General features: G+C 42.7%; 1 protein-coding gene across 1 annotated transcript in view; it reads left to right on the forward strand.

The window, feature by feature from the left end:
- The window catches only part of AATF (apoptosis antagonizing transcription factor), a gene marked incomplete at its 5' end in the record, with an annotated part of 37,830 nt that overhangs the window by 7,569 nt on the left and 7,968 nt on the right, over positions 1 to 22,293 (forward strand). Inside the window, 4 exons of the mRNA XM_010295533.1 lie at positions 11,395 to 11,509; positions 11,855 to 12,059; positions 12,816 to 12,980; positions 13,751 to 13,834. Coding sequence (XP_010293835.1) covers positions 11,395 to 11,509; positions 11,855 to 12,059; positions 12,816 to 12,980; positions 13,751 to 13,834 — 569 coding nt within the window. The remainder of the gene's footprint in view (positions 1 to 11,394; positions 11,510 to 11,854; positions 12,060 to 12,815; positions 12,981 to 13,750; positions 13,835 to 22,293) is intronic.

Genomic DNA, 22,293 nt, shown 5'->3' on the forward strand with positions numbered 1-22,293 from the left:
TCCCGAAAATGTAAACTACTGGCTGATTTTTTGGGGTTTTTTTTTTTTTTTTGCTTTGACTCCATCTGTCAGTGGATTAAGAGAAAATATGGGAATCCCACATTTCTATTCTTCAGCATAAGCTCAAGATGAGTTGTTTTGGAGAAATGGAGAAAATACTGGTTTTGGTAAAAGGTAGACATGCAGGGTCTGTAAGAATGGATTTGCTCACTGATGGAACAAAAACAGGGGCAACAAATATTAACTGTTATTTACACTTTGTAGAGCTGTGGAGAAGTTATACAAAGGTTTGTGATCAATAAGAAAATAAACCTGAATAAAGTGAATCAGATAAAAAAATCAAATTAAATGCTCCATGTGCTTGCAAGGCCATTATTCCCAAACCTGCCTGGGTTATTAATGCATTAATGGAGCAGCAGCAGTGAGCTCTGCCTAGCAGCGGCCTCAACTTTTCAGCATGGTGCCTTGTCTGCTGCTAATAGATACAAAATTGTATACAGCTTTTTAAATTCTGCTGAAATTTGTGCATCTTTTCTCAACTCACGGTCATGTTTGAACTTGAGTTTGTATTCTCTGTAGTCAGCTATACCTTACTTTCCTGATCACTGTGGTGTTACTCTAGATGATTAATCCGTGGACATTCTCTGTGGCCGTGAGCTAGTGGCATTGCATCCATGCAGAGAACGCAATTCCTGTATCCCTTGTATTCAGGGCGGGTGCATTATCCAGAAGAAACCTTGTTTCCCCCATCATTTAGCATTTCTGTAGTATCACCTTTGAAATCCCTCCAGAGGAATTGTTGCGTTGGGCTCGTTCACACAAAGAGGTGAGCTTATATTGGAGACGAGGCGTTGAAGAGTGCTGCAGTTAGCGCAGCTGGCTGACGAGCAATGCTGCAACGCATCGCTGTGTTCACCCTATGAGCACGCTGCACCGGGGCCTGAGGACCGTAGAATAGTGCGTATTGCCTCTTGGGAATAAGTTAAATGTAATGATGGAGACCGGTCTTTTTTTGTACCCTACAAGTAGTCCTCTAGTCCTCCTTGCAGCCTGTGTGGCATTGCGGATAGTGTGTTTCTTTGTGGCCACCCTAGGGATGCAGTTACATCTTGAAATGGGAAATGGCAGTTGCTGCCTGAACAGTGGTTCCCATTCCTGCCTTTCGTTCTCCATACTGACTTTGGACTGCAGAGTATTAGAGCATGTGCACCTTTTATGTCTTTCAATACGTTGTTTTAAATGGGGTGCTGTGAAGAAACTTTATTCAAAAGAAAGACATGGAAAGATGAAATCAGAGAAACAAGTGTGAACTACATGTAAAGTTTGCAGGAAGCAACTCACTATTCATAACCTTACTGTAGCCAGTTTCTTCATCTTGGAGTCAGTTGCGGATAACTTACATTACACATTGATCAGTTATTCCCTTAAGGTGTTACAGGTGCAGCTAGCCAACAGTTGTTATTTAATTATGTTTTATTGAAAAGTAGAGCTAAAAGGAGCACTTACAAAAGTTTGCAGGACTTGCTTGGGACTGCACAAGCCTGGGTGTTCAGTGCCTTCTGGGAAATGGAGATGTTGACTTTTTGTTCCGAAAGTGTACAGTTCAGTCTGAACACTTTGACTGACCCAGAAATGTCTGTTTCTGGGGTAGAAATAGGTGCATTTGTAGTGGGTGTGTTGGTAAAGGACACTGCTTCCACCTGGAGCTATGTGGACCTTCATAATAAGTGCCCAAGTTGGGTTCTTGGTATGCCAGGTTGGTTAACTGCTCCAGTGACAAATATCTGTGGCTTGTGACTAAGCAGCACGTTTGTGGACAAGGCCTCTTAAGGATGTGATTAAGAATCCCGCTTACATTCATTGCCAGCAGGAGACCTCCAAAGATGCCATGTGTTTTCTGGTTTTACATTCTTGCATATTAAACATTTCTCTGTATGAATGCTTCACACTGAGTATCTTTATTTTCTTCTGTAATATTTTGCTGAAAAGGGACTCAAGACAGAGGGAGAGATTCTATTTAGTAACTATTTAGTATATGTTTGTTTGTATGTTCTTTGTGTCTTTTTAATGGAGGACTTTCACTGGGTTCTATACTCCAATTCCTGATCTTTAAAAAAAAAAAAAAAAAAAATTACATTCTATACATGTCAAAGCAGCTGATTAAGCATTGACTAACTTTGAATAAGATCAAGTCTGCTTTAGGTACTGGAGAAGCTGTTCCACTTCCTCTTAAGAGAGGATGTGTCAGGCAAGCCGTCCTCCTCTCCAGTTGTGCAGCATGCTCCGTCTGAAGGGCTCACCCTCTGCCTCGCTCCTTGGCTCCACCTGGTCGTCATTTTACACATCTGGTTAGAGAAAAGCTGTCAGATTGAAATGCGCTTTATTGACATAGGCTTGGGATTTTTCAGAGAAGCCTGCAGGAATCATCTGCCAATAATTCCGATCATAATTTTGTTATCATCTCTATTCGTGGATCATTTTTAAAACTCGAATGTATCCATACGTACATCTGGAGATGATAATGCGTTATTACAGAGCAGGGTAGGTGTCACAGGGGAGTGGGGGAGGAATTGAGGCACAGGCAGATTACACACTTTCCAGAGGCATAGAGCAGTTACAGGATTAATTGGTGCTAGGCAAGATCATGGACTTAAATATATTCTTGCTTTGAAGATTTTACTGGGAGCCTGCACAAATGTGTGACAGCAGAACCGGGTTTCAAGCCTGAGTGTAAATTATTGTGATCAGATCTAGCCCACTTAAAACTGGTAGTTCATTTTAATTGAATTGTATTAGTCTAGACACTTTATGAATACAAAAAACATCATGCTTGTCAATTCATGCAGGGTTGAATTTGATTTAAATGGATGTGGATGCAGGTGTCCCCAAATTTCACCTTTCCTCTCTGATCTAATGAAGAATATATTAACTCTTTTGGGAACTGAGCCAAAGCCTGTTGACATTAATGAAGACTTTTCTCCTGACTAAAATTAATGAATGAATTAGACCCTTTTTTGTAAATTTTGTTGTAATGATCCTATGCCTTGGAGAGCCTTTGGTAAGAACTGGGGTCAGTAAGGTTGATAAGCTCCTGGGCTCATGGGTGGCCATTCTGTGTACATGCTAGCAAGTGAGAGGGAAGGGAGATGAAGTGAGAAACTCTAGACAAAGGCACAGGTCTCAGTTTTGGAGCTCTGTTGTTGTGTGCCTGTTTAGTTGGGTAATGGGGGATTAGTTGTGCATGTGCAGAATCTGGGCTGTGTGAGGTACTAGGAAAGTATTTTGTGGTTTGTCGTTACTGTCTGTGAATTATTCAGAAATTCTGTGTGTGGCATAGTGGAGAAGCGTAGGATATTTATTTAACATGCAGTTTGGGGCTTTTAAAAAAAAAAAACACAACACCTCTTGCCCTTCTTCACTGAGTGCCAAGGCTTTTAGCTTTTTCGAGCAGAATTTTCATCTGCTTCTCTCGTATAGATGTGGTAAAATTGAAATGCTCCCATTTTATAGGTTATCTTCATAGCCGTATGTGTTGGACACTATTGGCGTTCGAGGTTTATTTTAAAGCTGTCTTAAATTCTAGTGCAAGAAATGGCAGGAGAGTCCGTAGTTGTTGACCTGATACACCTGAACTCTGGACTGTGGGATTACGCCACACTTTAAACACATCAAATAGATTTGCCTACACTTGAGTTTCCCAGGATAATTAATAGCTAATTAGATTGAGTTTAGCTAAATACTTGTGCATGTTAGTCTGTATACTCTACAAACAAGATGCAGGGAAACAAAGGCTTGCAAAGCATCCAGACAAGCATGTGCAAATGTCAGCTAACTCGGATTAATTGGCAATTGGTTACCTTGAGATGGAAACTCAGTGCTTGTCATGATAAATGTAATTAATGGCCTGGTATTATATGGGGAGGTCAGTCTAGATGGGCTAATGTTCCCTTCTGGCCTTAATATCTAGATAACTATGAAATTTCACATTTCCTCTTCCTTTCTCCTTCTTGCATATGTACTTGGGGATTCCTGCCTGCCAGAGACGGGAATGCATGCTGTCAGCTTCTTTACATTTACAGTAATGTAAAACATCAGTTTTTATAAATCTCATTTTTACAAGCCCCATCCCCTCCCTGGTTTGGGTTGATATCAAAAGATGACGGTTGAGGCGAATCAGTAGAGCATGAACTTCATGGAAGTGTTTCTCTCCCTTCTCCGCTTTCCCCCTCCCCCAGTCCCCACTAATAAAATCTGTGAATACCAAGCCTTTTATTCTGTTGTTGCATCTAGTTATTTTCTTTACTTTTAGCAAACTCATCTACGTCTGATCCTGTTGTCCTTACTGTCAAATGCAGTAATATTAGAATGAAAGGGCTAAATTGAGTCCGTTCTATAACTCTTTGGGAGTCAGTTGAGCTGCTTGTGTGAAAGGAGTTTGCAGCATTGGCTCCTTTGTGCTGAAGGAATACAATTTTCCCCTCTGCAAAGGCTTTTACATCATTTGCATTCCAATGGAACCAGCAAATTGGGCCTTCGGTATGGAGCAGACCTTTTTATTGCAATCAGTAGAAAAGTCACCCTTTTTCCTACAATCGTTTGATAAAATTCCAGGAACTCAGTGTTTTGGGAAGCAGGAAGGGAATGTTACTCCTGTCATTTCCTAAAATGACCTGGGACAGGTTTACAAGTGCTTTGTGCTTCCGTTGAAGTCTGTGAGAAACGTATACGCAACTACACCACCTCTAAAAAAATCAGATCAGTCTCTACTGCCAAAGGGCTTGCAGCTAGCCTGTAATTTAGTCTAGGCTGGCTCTTGTAACTTCTGTCTTATACTTATCAGTAGCCTTTTATTTCTGTGCCATCTTGGTTTTGGGGCACCAGGACATACAGGGGTGCAAATCTGAAGATAATGGAAGTCTTCGCCTGCACCATATTGTTCCTCATACAGTCAGTTACACAGCGGGAATTACAGAAAAGCTGTTGGTCCAAAGCCCCATGTTTAAGATGCGATACCTGGAGGAATTCCCCCCCACCTTTTCCTGACTGGTAAGGTTGTTCTACTGTTGGGAATATAGAGCAAGCTCCAAAAGTAATACTGACAGACTTCAGAATTATGATACACTGGAGCTCTGGCGTAATTCTTTGTTGAAGAAGTTAGAGGCCTAAAATGTTAAGGCTTATTGTTATTCTGAGTTGATAATCTCTGCCTTGCTTTAATAATTTTTCCTCATGCCTGGATAGCCTGCGAGTTGCACAATAATCACTCACACAGCTTTGTAATCAATGCCCAAAGTAATAGGATTCCGCTGGCCAACGGCAATTAATAAATTTGTGTCTTTTTTAAAACACTAGCAAGTCGGGCCTGAAATACGACTGACTGGCTTTCCTCATTTGCATATTTATTGCAGTGGAAAAATTCTTGCCGAATGATTGATGTTGAGCCTGCCTCTTGAATTCCAAACAGCACATTATTATGAAATGAAAAATGCCGGCCATACAGTTGATTAAAGTTGAAGACAGTGGAATCGGTGTTTTTTAAGATTGTGGGAGAATTAAAGGCATATTTTAATAGATGTTGACAAGAAGTGAACTAACAAAAGCAAAGCAAAGGATTTGCTTGAAAAGATTTAATCAAACGTGTTTCTTGGGGGATTAATTGCTGGGGATGACTAGTGCAAGTGGCTGGCTTGTGGATTTGAATGAGAAGTATTGTTCTCAGGCCAGCATATTGAGTGCCATTTTGACCTGTAGTTTAACTCCTGTCCCACAGTCGTTTGAAAGGAGTGAAAATTTCCCCTCTTCGTCTGGATGTTGGGATAAATGCGTGTACCTGATAAAGGCGCTTTTCATTATGTACAGCTATTAAAATAAGAGGTTTGATTCCTCTCTGTTTTATTCGCGTGCTGTGACCAGTGCACTGGGCACTGCACCTCTTCCGCGCACTGGTGACATGGTGACTCTCCACGGTGGCAGGGGGAACTCTCCTGCTATTCGGCAGCTCAGCTTTTGCTCCGCATACCATGGTTCAAATGCCAGTGTTGTTCCAGCTTTTCTGTGTGAGCTTTTCATACAGCCTGTGGAAGTACATGGAAAATTGTACCAGGAGGTACATTAAAAGCTTGCATGCCAACGATATTCTGGTGATGCCAGGCCCTCAGATGTAATTGAGGGGGAAAAGCGGTTAATTTCCAGCTTTGGAGTGCGCTGTGAATTTCAGCCGTGTCCAGTGCGTGCGGTGTTTCGTGCTGGTACATCACGGTAATGATGGGCCCGTTTGCGGTAGCATGTGCTGTGCACACAGTAACAGGCAGGCACCATGGCCTTGCGAGGTGCCATGAACATAGATCATAGAATCATTTAGGTTGCAAAAGACCTTTCAGATCATTGAGTCCAACTGTAACACACAGCAGTGGAGTGAAAATCTTGGGAGGTTTGCCCCAGTTTTTAGGATTTTGTCCCTGACCGTCATACTCCGAATCTGCTGGGTGGATGCACCAGGGTCAGGCAGGGAGGAGCTTGCCTGGTGGAGCAGTTTTGGGAGTCCCACTGGTTGGCTCTCTGTGAATACCTTTGAAAGCCTGGCCTTGAGGCACCGGCTTTTTTCCATCGACTTAAAGTGTCTCTGCGTGAGGCCGCTCCCTGCAGCTCCGCACCAGCTGCTGCTCTCTGCAGCTGCTTGGGAAGATGAAATGAGACCCCATTTTTAGAGGTCATGAAAAAGAGCGCAGATACGTTTCTGCGCAGGAAGGTGCTTTGCTGTAGAAATGCTGAACTTGGAGCCATGGGCAAGCACAGGAGCCATCGTGCCTGCAAGTCCCCAGCATGGCAGCGCTCGGGTTTCAGCGGCAGTGGAGGCACAGCTGCCCTCTGCGTGTGGAGCCACCCCACACAGAGGGGGACGCCAGCAGCACAGCCAGTCTGTCCGTAACCACTGGCATTGACAAAATTGATTTCTGTGGTTTGAGAGCAGCAGGACAGATTTCATCTCTGGTGGGTCTCCTGACACTTTGATACATGGCAGTGCTATCCCTGAATGGAGCTAAATACTCCAGGGCTACTTTCTGACTGGGTGAAGGGATGTATAAAATGAGAACGTATGAGAGAGTATTAACAGAAAGGCACACTTTGATTTACTGATACTGGCTTCCAGCTTTCTTGGTGGATTGATATGCTGTCTACTGGATCTGGAACAACTTTTTCACTCCTGTACACAAAATGAAGGGGCTCCCATGGACTCTTAAAAGTGACTCTTACAAGTTAGCGTCTCACTGCAGACACTCTGAGTCCCATTTAAGCTGGAAGTTATATTCAAACCACGTTTGCTGTGTTCTTGGAGCAGCTGCAGATGGATCCCACTCAGCATCCTTTTTTCTGTCCCAAAGGGCAGCTTTAGGAAAGGTTTGATGGAAAGAGGGGTTGTGTGTTGTCCTGGGATTAGTTGGCCTCTCCTATACACAGAGTATGGGTGGTTGTTTTGGGGATTTTACTTGTTCATACTGAAATGGCATGAGGGGATCCAGCTCCTTTTGTTTTTTAAGGCAGTGCTGAGCCATCTGTCCTCAGAAAACACAGGTTGGACATGCAGAAGTAACTGCTGGAAAACGAGATAGTTTGGAAGTTTTTCTCTCTGATGGTGTATAGCCCAATGTTAAAGGTGTCAGTTGTGACACTGATGTTGATAGAAGGTAGAGTATTTACCCCAGCACGTTGCAGTGCAGATTGTAAGAGAGATGCAGCAAAGTTGCTGGCGGAGAGTGGTAGAGAATGAGTGGGAGAGGCACAGACTGGGGTTAACTGGGGCGATGGGCTGTGCCTGCAAAGTCAGGTCTGGAGAGTTTTACATTCCTCAACTTAACAGTTGCTTTTGCAGTGCTGTGCCTGCAGTCACTGGCCACTGCTTGGTGCGCTGGACTGGGAAGGGGCAGCTGGGGATGTGTAAGCGTCTGTAGTTGGCTGAACACAATAGAGCAACACAATGGCAGAGTTAGTATATTAGCTCTGGGAATAAGTTGTTGGCATCGGGATCTTCCCGCTGGTGCATGAGTGGTGGGAGGGTAGTTGTAGAGCTTTAACAGCATTGTTTCAGCCTTGGCCGGGTTGTGGTGCTTGTGAAAACCATAGTGTCGGTATCTTCTTGATCCTGAAAGCTTTAGAAACTGAAAATCATCAGGCACTACCTCGGACCTAACACAGCTCGTGGCAACGGGAGGCCCCTGCTACATGGTCAGGGTTGGCATTGCCTGCGCTCTTAGCGGTACTGCCGGCTTTGTTGTGTGAACAGAGCAGGGAAGGGAGCAGGAGGTACAAACCCGATGGTTATCACATGTGAAAGCTGCTAGTTTGTTTCCTTAATGTACTGGCATGCTTGAAAGCTCCATGTTTGTGATTCTTTTCTGTTTAATTGTCTGTTTCAGACAAGGAGCAGCATTTAAAAAAAAAAAAAGTGCCGGGAGGGGGTAGGAGAGCAGGAGGGTTAGCGTCCAGCTTTCTGTCAAAATGACATAGTTTGCATCTGTGTAACAGTTTTGTTTTACGCTGCCTTCATTCACCAATGGATTCAGTCTTTTCCCCAAAGCAGACGGTGGAAAGGCAGATGAGGGCATTAGAGGGAAGAGAAGATGAAGAAGGAGAGGAGACTGGGAAGAAAAAGAGTCCCTTCTGGAATTAAACGTGTAACGGATAGGGCAGGGCTGGATGGGAAGAGAGCAGGGGAGGGGGACACTTGGCTTCTGAAGTTGAGTTTACAGCACACTTAAGCACCCAACAGTACAATAAGAATGCCATCCAATAATGCTATTAAATACACATGAACTGAAAGCACAGAAATTACCCAGCTGTAAGAGGCTCATGATGAAGCCAGTGTCTGGAATAATTAGCCCTCCCACCTGGTTAGACGCATGGTCATTGTCTTCCCTGCCCTCTCCATCCCCTTCACTCCAAATAAAATTGCTCGCCATCCCCACTTCTGTTGGGGTCCGTGTCTCATGGCCTGGGGGAGCTTGAGCCTGTCTGTATGCCTTGCCTGCTTGCTGTGGCCCTGATGTACCCCAGAAGGGCTGGAGTGCTCCTCCAGCTGTAATTGACAGGATCAAAGCTGCCTGGGGTGCGTTAGCACTGCTGCTGGAGAATAGGCAGCGGGTAGAAAATAAACAGTTTCGGAGGCTCTGGGGACATTTAGCTGTGTTGCAGGCAGTGGGAAAGATTTTGCTGTTGTAAGCTGTGCACTCAGGCTAGGGTGGGAGCACTTCCCTTTTGCAAGTGATGCTTTAGGTGCAGACATATACAACAAATGCATTTTTAAGGGCTTTTGTCCGTTTGTCTCTTGGAATTGTTTTGATGCTAACATATGACTGTTCTACAAGCACGGCAAACCTAATCCGTTAATAGGTTTATATAGAAGAGTTCTCAGAACGTATCTGTAGTGAACTGTGGGCCAGCGGAGGATGAGTCCAACAGCTGATCTGCCACAAAAATCTTAAAGCATCTTCTCCTTGACATTCCTGTTGCTGAGGTTAGGCTGTAATTTATCTGAAGGTAGTGACAACTGAGCGGTATCACAGTGGTAACATGCGGGAGATTGAGACCTCTGAATGTCTCGGCTGATTTCTGCTTGCACTGTCTCTGTCTGGCTGATGAAGATTTGCTGTTTGCTGTACATATGATCTCTGCGTCCTCATTGAAAAAAAGAAAGAAAGAAAAAAAAAATGGGGTGGTGCAAAGTTCTCTCCATTCTTTTGTACTAACTACAAAGCAAGAAACATGTTTGGGAGTTAAGCAGAACAGCCCTACTGACTTCACGTTAGTGGAGGAACTGGCAGAGGGGGCACCAGGGGAAGCTCTGGGGAACATCCCACCACTGCAGTGCTGCTCCTGCCCTCCAGACAAATCCACATGCCCTGTCAGCCAGCGTGACTGCTGCCCGCAAGGATGCTTGTTCTGGGTGTGCGAGGAGGGAAGCCAAGCCTCTGTGAATGTATCCTGCAGGAAAACAGATCCTGAAGTGGTGTGCTATGTTCCTCCAAGTGGTGCATTTTTTCCCCTTTCTGTGGTGCCTCTTTGTATAAGTAGAAGGCAATACACCAGTGTCAGGTAGATATAAATTAATCTGTGTAAAGTTCAGGTTAGGTTTTTTGATAGAAGCGTGCTAAGTGTTTTACCTGTAAGAGCTGACCCTGTGATTGATGTGTAGCAATGTACAAAGGGAGAGTTTGTGTAGGCCTAGATAAACACTTGTTTTATATCGGAGTGTTCTGCAGGGAGGCTTGTTGGTTGCCACAAAAGAACTATTTTTAAAGAACAGATGCTGCAGCAGTGTGCAGTTAACCCTTCCCACAGTCAGCTGCAACTGTGTGTCCTTGGAGAACATGAGGTCATTGAACAGAGATCATTTTCTCTGCATAGATACAGGAAAACGGTCAGCTATGAAAGCCTTTGGATACACAGCATCAAATCTACATTCAGGATTTGTGTCTGGAAATACCCTGGAAAGCAGCTACTCACCCCTGTAAAACGAACCTTCACGCCATGCATTGATCATTTTGTACATCTCTCCAGACCAATCTTTTCTTCACTTTCTCTCCTTCTAAGGATCTCTGGGCCTGCAGAGATCTGATCAGAATGGGCCTTTTCTGATCAGAATCCTCTCATTAAACTTGTCAGGTCATTGTTTCAGTTTCCCCTATAGATCAGATCTTGCTACATTTAATTTTACTTACAGTCTAATTTCTTACACCTCCTACGTGGTGAGCACAGCAGCACAGAAACCAGTGGTAGTCACAGCCCTGCAGGAGTTTTCGTTTTTCTTCTTGCCTTCCCTCCTTCTGCTCCCTATAACATGCATGTTACATACAAGAAAGAAGTCAGAGATCAGGTTTAGATGGGATATATTACATTTTTCCCTTGTGTTGCTTCATGTTATTCAACTGAAGCTGGCCTCTGCTGCAGAACCTAACGCAGGAGAGAAATGAGTTAGTCAGCAAAAAAGGTTGTTGTCATATGCATGTGTCATTAGACACTTCTGCACACAGTACTTGCTTCTTCAGTATGTTAATCCTTCAGGCTCTGCAGTCTGAATGTTTGTAGGTGAAACATTAGATCAGTGTACTCCCGATGTGCAGCCAGGCAGATGTTTAGAAGGCAGTCCTCCCTCCCTTCCTCCCTTTCTAGGAAAGAAGTGTTCTTTCCCAAGCGTCATGATGTTTGACATTAACAACTATAAATCAGTTTGAAGATAAAACCACATCTCTAACTGGTTAGAGGAAAACAGTTAATGGGACATGCGGTAGCTGTGGCAGGAATTCAGGTTCAAGATGAGAAACTAAGCGCTGCAAAGCTAAGTCTTCACCAGAAGCAAGGATCGGTGGGAAATTTTCACTTGTATCTCTTGTTCTGCAGGCTGTAAAGCCCTGGAGGCATTGCTGAAAGTATTAGTGGAACTTCAGGATGAGCTACTTTATCAATACCCGGGCACAAGGCATCTGGTGGATGGAAAGCAATCAAAAACTGAGAGGTAAATACAAAATAAGACAAGACCTTTTTGAATCCTTTGGTCTCCAACTCTCCAACAAACAGGACAATGTACAGCCTTCCTGACCATACTGTGCTGTTCTCTTAGTTGCTGCTATATCTGGGTGACAGACACGCTGTACAAATGGCCATTTGAATTCCTTCTGCCAGTGTTGGAAATGTGTTTTGTAATCTTTCTGCTAACAGAGCAGGGGCTAAACCACGGGTCTATTGGCATAAATATCACCGTGGTGTGGAAAAAGCATGTATGGTAGTGGAGGGGCCATTAAGAATTCACACGTCGCCTTAGAGAGGTGTAGGGTGTTTAGTCTGCATATTTTTGTTCTAGCGATGATGAAATCCCTAGCAGTAGCGATGAAGAGCAAGTGGATAAGGCTCAGGAGAAGAGGAGGAGCCTCCCCAAACGAAAGCTAAAGATGGAGGACTACCCAGAATTCATAGCCAAGCGGTATGCTGACTTCAGGACGTATCGGAACAATGTCTTGCAGAAGTGGCATGACAAGACAAAGCTGGCATCTGGCAAAATGGGAAAGGCAAGTCGTTGTTTATGTGTGCTAACATGCTTATTGTTTAGTAGAACAAGCTGATTTGAAAGTTTCATACCATGGATGTTCCAAGTTAAGCTGAGAGTTAACAGCAGTAAGAATTAAATACACAGGAACACAATTTTCCCCAACTTTAAATGCGTTTGGAGAGAATCTCAGCCCTCAAATTTCAAAGTCATAAGCTGCTCTCTTTTGTTTTGAGCAGATGGCCAGGAAAAAAATTTTCAGGGGCAAATGGTTTTCCAGGTTTGGGGAAAAACTCTTGTATAGTATTGATGTTCTCCCAACCAGACATCTTGTCATAGCCAGTCTCCAGCAGCAAGAAAGCTCTATGAAAATGCCACTATTGTGGATCAACAAGCTGTTTGTGTTTTGTAACAGAACTAGGGGTTTCTGGGGCTCTCCTCCTCCATGAAGTGTACACTTTAATACAGTGGGTAATCATTTCACCGAAACATCCAGGGTCTCCTAACATCTGTGAGTTAGTATTAATGACTGGGAAGTTCATCTGAACCAGAACAGCAAAGGCATTTTATTAAGCCAGGCGTCAGGTTGCCTCAGGTTGGGAAGGGAGAGAGAAGGAGCAACAAATAAAAAAACCTAGCAAAAATCCCTGCAACGAAACCCAAACCCCCTCCTCTTGGAATGCTGTCTGCTTATCCACTGACATGGAAAGATAGAGGAACGTTGCTGCCTTGAGGAAAAGCTTGCTGCATTATCTGACACTAGTTAATGTTGTTGCAGGGTTTCGGTGCCTTTGAGCGTTCAATCTTGACTCAGATTGATCATATTATGATGGACAAAGAGAGATTACTACGGCGGACACAGACCAAGCGATCAGTGTATACAGTGCTGGGAAAGCAGGAACAGGAATCTCATCCGGTCCCTGAATCTTTGCCTGAAAATTCGGTAAGGGTATTTTGTTTATATGATTCATCCTGTAAAAACAGTGAAACTCTCTGCAAAACAATTAGCTTGAGCCTTTAGCAGGTGATTCTTGTTTGTGAGAGATTTATGAAAGAGATATCTGAGTGTTAATTCCTGTAATGTAATGGCTAAGAAAAAGATGTAGACATTTCAATTCCAGTTTTATGGTGTTTGCATTATCTCCTGTGCCAGTTCCTGACAGGGGAAAACAAGGTTTGGTCTGTGATTGTGCCCCTCCTGTGGTGTAGGAACTGATGCTCACTAAATCTGCTTTTTGAGCTTGCAGCTACAAAACTTTGTTTTTACTGTGGAGTTTAGAATCTTTAACCCAGAAAGTCACTTCTAAAATCATACTGCATATAACCTATAGAATATGTTAGTAGTAAGTCTGTTATTAATTTAGTATTTAAGAATGAATAAATACTCAATTCTGAGAGATCATGTAGAATTACTGCACTTGCAAGACATATTTTTGCCATTACATTAAAAATATCTGTAGTATTTTGCCAGAAAGGCTTTGCACAGTCCTATTTATTTCCCAGTAAAGGTATCATAAATCTAATTTGGCATTGGCAGTGTTTCTGCCTTGCCTTTAAATGTGTTCCTAGTCCTTAAAAGCTTGTTATGTTGGGAGCTTTTCTCCATTCCTTCATATCTTCAAGTGTGTTTACAAGCTGCTGCACGTGATGTCATCAGAGGTAGGGACAGAAATATGCACATACGAGCTTTCAGTATTTCCTTTGTGCTTCTAGGAAGTCCTCCCTCAGTCAGATTCCAACAGGCACCTGAAGGACATAGATGAGGAGATATTTGATGATGATGACTTTTATCACCAGGTAGGTTATGGTAAATGTGTGTGGGAATTATGGCTTCAGTTGGTTTTTAATACTTAGAACTAATGTGGCTGATTCTGTGGTCTAAATATCTCTTACCAGTGAAACTCAGTTACCTGTTTTAACTTCCGATGTATCTCTGTGGATACCTCAGAGGACTTCATTCTCAACTTTCGATATAGGGCTGTGTGAGCTTAAACTTGCAGTGTGGATGTAAAGTTACTGCCATTACTGGCGCTGCTGCATTTGAGTGAGTCAGGGCTGCAGGATAAGGTCTATGCCTGTAGTCCTCGGTGGTGAACATTGCTACACAAGAGAAAAATTACTGAATTCCTTAAGGGTGACTGTTCTCTGTGGGTAGAGTCCCATTATGAAAAACGATTCTAGGAGATCCTCAAAAGCACCTAAGTTACTCATCTCAACCTAAATCACCTCATCTACCTCAGCTGCAGGGCTTCTCTAGCACTTTTCTTGGAGTTGTGCCAGCTTGGATTTAGGCCAGTTATTCTTTTTATTTGCACAAGTCTTAGAAACAAGGAATCTGCACTCAGCGCATGGAGGCTGCAGCTTAGGGAAACCTTCTGTTTGTAATTTCTTTAAGAAATGATGGTGCCAGCTTTATGAAGTACTGAAATTGATGTTTCAGTATATATCGAGGAGTATGATCCACTCTATGTCCTTCCCCAATGCATGAAAAGCTAGTTTTGCTCTGATGGCCCACAGAGAGCTTTAACTTCAGGACTAAACAAATATCATAGTATTAGAAAGGCAGAAACTACTGGTTTGAATAGTTATTAGAGTAGCTAGTAAAGTGTTAGGGCAGTGGAAGAGAGCTGTTGTGATGTGACTGTGCTCTGATAACTGATTTAACCAGAAGCATTTGAATAGTTTCAAAGTTTGGGCTTTCATGTACAGAGCCAGGACTAAAGTTGAATAAAAAGATGTATTAAAATGGTAATTCTTACCTGTGTTTTACGGATAGGAAATACGGGGAACTTTAATGCTGCCTTTTCTTTCCCCTCCAAGAAGATTTTTGACACACTTCCAACCGTACTGCTGTAGAAAATTTTTGCAGTAGACCTTACCTATTGCAGAACTAGGGCCATTTGAATATTTAATGTTTGTGAGGGATCTATACAAGGCAGCCTGCCTCAGAGCCAGGAATGTATTCCAAGCTAGCTCCTCTCCAGGCTGTGTATTCATTGTAAGAGCATCTCTGCTAGTATTGCTGTGAATTGAGCAGCATCTCTTGGGTAGGTGAAGATGCCACGTTCAGCGGTGTAGGCTCTAAAATGGAGGTTGGAGCGTACCTGTCTTGTTGGCAGCAGTGGTTGAAGAGACCAAATCCGTAATGCAGTGAGATAATACTGAGGCAGAATTTGAGGTCAAAGTAGACCAGAAGCCCAGCCTTGGGGGCCAAGTGGACTCTAAGAACACAGAACAGACTAAATTAGTGTAATAAAATAGTGAAGTGGTCGAGGAGAAATAGCTATGGTTGACAATCTGTGGACCTGTGCAAAGAAAGTGCTTATTGGCCATGAAATGTTAAATTTTTAAAAGAAAAATAGCAATAGATGAATGGCCCGTCTTTCCTTCTAATAACTTTAACTTCGGTAAATCGTGATTTCAGAAATATGACTAGTCACAGCTTAGCTTTTCCCCTCACTGGTTAATTGGGGTGCTGGGGTTAATCTAAATTAAAACTTAAACTAATAGAGGTCATTGAGGGAAGAGAGTCACCTGAGTAAAACAAATGGGTCTGCCAGGCACAACTGTATCTTGGCCATTTCCCAAGAGGGAAGTGGCAGCAAATTGGAGTTGTTTCAGCATTCGGTGGAGGTGAAGGATGGGTGACACCGTTTTAATGTACGGCACCTCCGGAAATGTTCCAGATTGCATTCCTTGCTGTACCAACTGCTGCCTTCCGCACACAGTGAATAGGAACAGGACCAGCCAACAACATCTGGCAGCACAGCAAGGAATGGGTGCAACTTTCGAAACCCCATAGACTCTAAATATGGTGCTTAGCCTGGTGGAGGCTTTAATCACTTACCACTCTTTGGCAGCGGGCTACGACAGCTTATCCTAGCCTCGTACATCACACACAGACATCTGCTGAGCCGCGAGGCAGCTACACATTCATTTTCCTTTCTTGCTTGTTTTTTATTTTTTTATCCTTTCCTCCCTCCCTTTCTCCCTTCCTCCCTCCCTTCCACCCTTCTCCTCTCCTCCTGTCCCCAATATGCTTCTTGGGAGAGATGATCTGTAAAGATTACTGCTTCATTGTGTGCAAGTAATTGTGGGGATGCCAGCCCCTTGCCAGCCACCGCACAGCACCTGTTCCGCTGACCTGGTTAATGTCTTCTCTTGAGTGGGATTTGGCAGAGATTGGAGCTGAAGCCAATTCAGTGATAAGGCTAAAGAAAATGGCTGTATGTTTTCTGTCACCTCCCAATTAAATTGGTTTCATAAAGTGCTTTCCTTTATTTGTCAGGGTGGTAAGCTGAAGCTGAGCGTTGCATTCAGCAAGGGTAGAGTGCGTTACAATAGAGCGCTGACAACACAGTGAATGTGTTTTCTTTCAGGTGGGTCATAACTGTGCGGTGCCTTTTCTGTGTGCGTGTGTGCGTGTGGATATACGTATAGATCTATAAAATGTAGAAAGAGAACTGGCTCTTGAGAGGTAATCGGCAGCAACGTCTCTGGTTGTTGGAGATGAGGTTGCTCAGGAACTCTGACCTCTGTGCATAATACTTATCGGAAAGCATATGTGTACATTTCAGTGGGTGCTTTTTTTCTTTGTATTTAAATTTAGATCCAGACTTTTTTAATATCACTTTCTTTTTTCTAAAAAAAACCATTTTATAATGACTATTCTGATTACTGCTTATGGTTTATTAAAGGTAAACATTCAGATAAAGAAGGACCTTGGAAACCAACTTCCTGTATATTTCAGTGCGAAATTAAGCAAGTAAAAATGAACAAGATCTGATGAATGTACACAAGATAACAGAATAAGTAGCTGTACTCTTTTGGTATAGATTATAATACAAAACTTTCTAATGAATCTGGTTTTCCTGTGGAAAAAACATTTTCTTGTCCAAGTCTTGATATTCAGTGGAATTCACCATGTGGGGCTGGTGGAATTTTACAGTGATTGAGGCTTTAACTCTGTTCTGTCTGTTCATCCCACTTTGCCTTTTCTAATATTCTTCACTTGTTTTATAAGCAGTTATAATTTTTATTGTGGTGGCCCATGTTGAATGGTAATGTAAAGCTGAGCTGAATAATGCAAGTGAAATATTTTTATTTGGGTTGCACTGGGTGTGAATAGTTAAACTGTTTCAGAAAGATCCTCATTACTGACAGCAGTGAGAGGCTAGACCCCATCTCCTTTTCTTTTAAACTCTCCTTCATACATGGTTTTAAGGGAAGAAAAAGGCTTTTTATTTTTAGAAGTCATATTTACATAGAATTCATTACAGCTGATATTGCAGCATTGACTTAAAATTCCAGCCTGCTACCAGAGAGCTGCTGGTCTGACATGCTACAGTGGAGATTTTATTATTAGGTTGAAATACTCCTCTAGTAAAGGAGCGAGTGGAAATTGGTTTATTTCCAACAGGAATTAGGTTAGTGTTCATATGCTAAGCGTTCCACTGGTAGCAGCTCTTCCCAGAACAAATGTTCATCATTGATGGCAGCAGGTATGCCTAAGGAGAATTAGGAATATACATAATCCCTTTTTTTCTCCGCTCTCCTGCTCCCTCCTCCCCCTGATTTTGGTTGTGTTGTATGCCACTGCATTTTATAACAACCCGCAATCCTCAGTTTTGTCTGTGATCACCACAACTTCCAGAAGCTGTGCAGAGCCAAAGTGGATGGGGAACGTTCAACAAAATGCTAAAGTCTTTTTAAAAACAGAGACGCCAGGAGTTTGCCAGGCAGGACTGCCAGTAGGTTGGAGAGGACTGTCATCCCTCAACTACTGCATTGTGTTGAAATGAACTGTTACTGTCTGGGGTTTACTCCCAAGGTGAGCATGCTTAAATAGCGAGGAAGAGGCTTGTTCCCTTCCTTTTCTGTAGCCTAATTACTCAGGAAAGGAGTTGATCCTGTAGAAAACATTGTTTAATTGTAGGACTTGTAACTTACGTTGTTGTTGTCCCTTATGGAGTGGCACTGTATGTGCCTGCCCACTCTTGCACACTCGGTGTGACAGGTGTGGTTTTCACAAGTGAGCAAGAGACCACACTAACTTCCTTTTTCCTAGCGTAGTGTTCAAAATGCCTGCCTTAATCTGAGTAACCACAAAATAAACGTCCAAGTCTGAATCTCCTGTTAAGATACTTCTAGCTCAATTTGTTTCCCTTCTGGGTTACACTTGTGTCCAAATCACATCTTATGGCTTTTTAGAAAACTTTATCTGATGTGGTAGATTTCTCCTTGTGTCCCAGGCAAGAGTTGGCCTAAAGCAGTTCCTGGGCACATACTGTGGTTTTCTCTCCCAGGTATTTGATAATGCCACAAACAAGTAATTACTAATCCAGTGAACTATTAAAAGTCGATAATGGTGAAGAATAGAGCGAAGACTGGCTTTCTGACAAGCTGGTTTACCTTAATTAAACTGGTGAGTGATTAATATGGACAGCTGATCTTGTGGCTTTAATTAGATGCATTTAGAGTTTTGTGTGAATAAGAGATGTCTCGAACCATCCCACAGGTTAATGGCAATACAATACTCTTATCACAGGCATGTATCTTTCAAATGGCTCGGTAGATGGTTAATAACACGTTTTAAAGCTTGATTTGAAACTTCTCTTAATGGGTTATTAGAAAATATGCAAGGCAATGCCTATTTTATACAAAACTGAATTTTAATAAAATGTTTTTTTAAAAAAGAAACTGTCCAGTGATTTCATCTCGCAGTTTAGGTTTTTACATTGCAAATAGATTACAGAAAATTAAATATTAAAAGAAGTGTTTTAAGGGGATTTAAAAGCAATGTTTGAGCTGCAGTCTAAATTTTCTCTGGTGTTGCTAGAAATCCACATGGTGTTATGCTACTGCTGTGTGGCAGCTTGAAAGAAACAGCCTGTTTCTACATGTGGGTAGAATGCAGTGTAAAACGTATGCTGAATGAGTCCTGGACTAGAAGCAACCTTTTAATAATTTATGTTGTTTTAAATACTTGTACAGGGTATAACTATGAAAAAGAAGGAAAAATTAACGTGATTTACCATGTGTCTCCAAAGACTAATGAGAAAAAAATTAAACTAGAAAGTATTGGAACTACATTGATAAAATACAGCTTTGTCAACTTCTGTTCAGTAGTAGAGTGACTTTGCATTTTCACCAGGAAGGAGCAAAATCATTTGGTGTTTGTAGTCTTACTTCGTTACTTGGACTTGACAAGTTGTACTTCGCTTCTCTCTTTTTGTTTCCTGCAGTGATTTTGTTAACAAATAACTGGTTTTTAAACTGTTGAAGGATAACTTAACAATAACACATTTTTTCAGTGTGACATGTCATATTGCAGCTCTGTGAGGCAGGATGAAGGTAATTTGCCTGAGCTTTTGAAAGGATTCTGTGTTAAAAGATAGCGGAGCACCGTTAGTAGACCTTCACACCGCAGTAATTGTTTGTTTACTGTCTCTGGTAACAAATACACGTTTAGCTATAAAAGTCCACATAAGCAATTTGCAAATATTTTAGAGTTCCTCACTAATAAGCTGGGTATTTTTCTAGCACAAGGAGTGATGGAGTGTTCTAGTAAAGGTAAGCAGCTGCTGGTAAACCTGAAGTCTGGGTTTCTCACTGTTTCTCATTGTTTCAGAATCCATGGATAGCCGAATCTTTTTCTGTTTCTGTTGCTTTCAGCAAATTACTAAGATGGCAGAAGCGGTACGAGGTTCCGCTTTTCCATTGTTCTGCACAGTTGTTTTAAAATGAACATTTTCGGTCCCTTGTTTGACATTATTTTTGGCACAGGGAGCCCAATAGGACCGTTTCGACTTCCTCATACAGCACCCAATGCAATGGCCAGGCTGAAACTGTATCTCTTCACATACCTTACTCGATGAATTCAAAGGCACGAGTGCCACTTCCAAGACAGAGTAGGTGGCTTTGATGCACTGTAGCAGAAACGACCTGTGCCTTTAGTGGCTTTTCTGCACTGTAGCAGAAACGACCTGTGCCTTTAGTGGCTTTTCTGCAGATTTTAACATCATCAGAGAAAAAGTGTTCCTTTTGTCTGATTAGGTTTCTAAGCTTTGTAAACTAAACTGTTTGCTGTGTTACACTATAAATCGAGTTTTGCAAGGTATTAATTTGAATTGGTCTGTGAGGTCTAAGAAAAGTGAGCCTTTTGTCACGAGGCTTATTTCAGCTTATACTTAGCTCTGTGTCTCAACTGGAAATTCTTAGGGGTCTGCAAATGAGAAAGGTCAGCAACTGTAGTATCAGAAACACTGATAGATAGTGCATGAAAATGAGACCTAACCTCTAAAAAGAAAATTGACCTCTAAAATGAGAAATGAATCTCTATTACCCTTGAACAACACTCGGATGGCATTTCTAAATCCCTCTAATTTTGTACAATGTACTTTGTGTGCATCTCTCTAACTAGCACAGAGAGGGAGTCCTTCTAAGGTGAATTCTTTAGAAAGCACACATCATTGACTCCAGTGTAAATTTTAACAATGGCTTTGGTGTCAGCAAAGGCAGGTGAATACTAACTGCTTTTGAAGCTCTTACCTTCGGATGTGTTCTGCGGGAACGCTGCTTTGCTCTTGGTTAGTGGTTGTGGATTTTAAGCTCTCTCGTGTGCTCAGAACACAGGACAGAGGGTCAGTCCCCGTCTGCTCTTGGCCCTCCACGAGCACGGCTTGAGGACCTTGGGGAAACCATGCAACCTCTGCGTGCTTTTCTTTACTTGTGTGATAGGCAGACCTTGGTTTTGACTAGGGAGTCTGACTGGGTTGGTTTTAATAGTATTATGCAAGTGCTGCTTGATTCCTGATGTGAAGCTTTGTTGAATTCAGAAACATAGGCATGCGGGAGCCCTCCTGGCAAGCATCGCTGCTTCTTTCCAAAGACAAATGAAACTGATGTTAGCAACTTTCTTCTGCTTGCTATTGCCTGTTGTCCACTCTGCACATAGTTCGTCCTCCTAGTTCCAGCTTTTGGTAGGAGCAACTTGGAGTTGGTAGTTGAGCTGCAGACTGCTGGACGTGGCTGCACTTTGTTGCAGGTAGGCAGTTGTGCTTGTTTATGTGGGAGACTGAGCTGAGTTTTTTGAAGTTCAGGGAAGATGTGAAGAGGTGAAGGAGGGAAAGCAAAAAAGGATATGTTTCAAATCAAAGCCTTTTGATGCTGAAATTGCCTCATTCAAACTCTGTCTTCACACATCAAGGCTTAATGCTGATAGTGATTTACTTACACTTCCTAGTTAATAATTAGACATTGGGAGACACCATATATCACTCCTAATGGAATATATGGGGTCTGATGAGAGTTTGCTGTTTTGACTAATAAATTTTAACCAGAATCGCCAAGCTTAATGAAATATTACAGCTTCAGAAGTGTTTCAAGTCTTGTGCTGTGAAAACAGTGTTGCTTTATCCAGTAAATGAATTTATCGTTCATTCTGTATCCTGAGCCCTAGCTGGCTCTGGAGCATGGGCTGAATGCAAGACTCTGAACTAGAAAGCGGAAAAACTAATCAAATCCTTAAAGACCAAAGGCAGCGAGGCAGGTCTAGACTGACTTTTTCAGTGGTAGCCTCTGGCTACATCCACTTTTATTTTAGTAACCATTGTTATCATGATTTATAACTTTAGCTTTAAGACGTACACTATTTAGATGTAATAAGATGCTTCGCAGCTTTCCTTTCTATTCCCTAATTTCCCTCTTGTCCCTGCTTTTTTTTACTTCCCCCTCGTCTTTGTCTCCCTCTCCTCTCCCCAAGCAGTGTCCCCAATCTTGCAGTTGACGCTGCATTGAAAGAACATTTCACTGTCAGCCCCAAGGTCAACAAAACCGTGTCTGCCCCAACTAATGGCTGATCGGCTGGTGGCCTAGTTAGTGCAGAGGAGACGACTGTGTGCAGGGTTTAGTCTCCTACTGCTGCACAAAGCTTTTCCCTGCTAATTCTGGTGAGAGGATCCTCCGTACACAGAGGAGAGGATATGCCCCCCAGCAAATAATGGGATCCCTGCTGTCGCCCTGCTAAGTGGCACACAGTTCAACTCCTTGCCCTTCACAGCTGTCACGGGAAACGCTGCCCTGCCAAAAGGAGAGTGATGCTGTCCGGCAAGATCCTGCCTACTTCCCAGGTACAGCATTAGGAACCTGCCCCAAAAATGCATCTCATTCTGACCGGTGTGGACATAGTTTTAAGATCTCCTTAGTCTGCCCGTCCGTGGATTTGGTGAGACACCAGGAAGAGCCAAGTCCTGCTG

The sequence above is a fragment of the Phaethon lepturus genome, unplaced genomic scaffold (genome assembly GCF_000687285.1).
Source record: "Phaethon lepturus isolate BGI_N335 unplaced genomic scaffold, ASM68728v1 scaffold51669, whole genome shotgun sequence".
NCBI lineage: Eukaryota > Metazoa > Chordata > Aves > Phaethontiformes > Phaethontidae > Phaethon > Phaethon lepturus.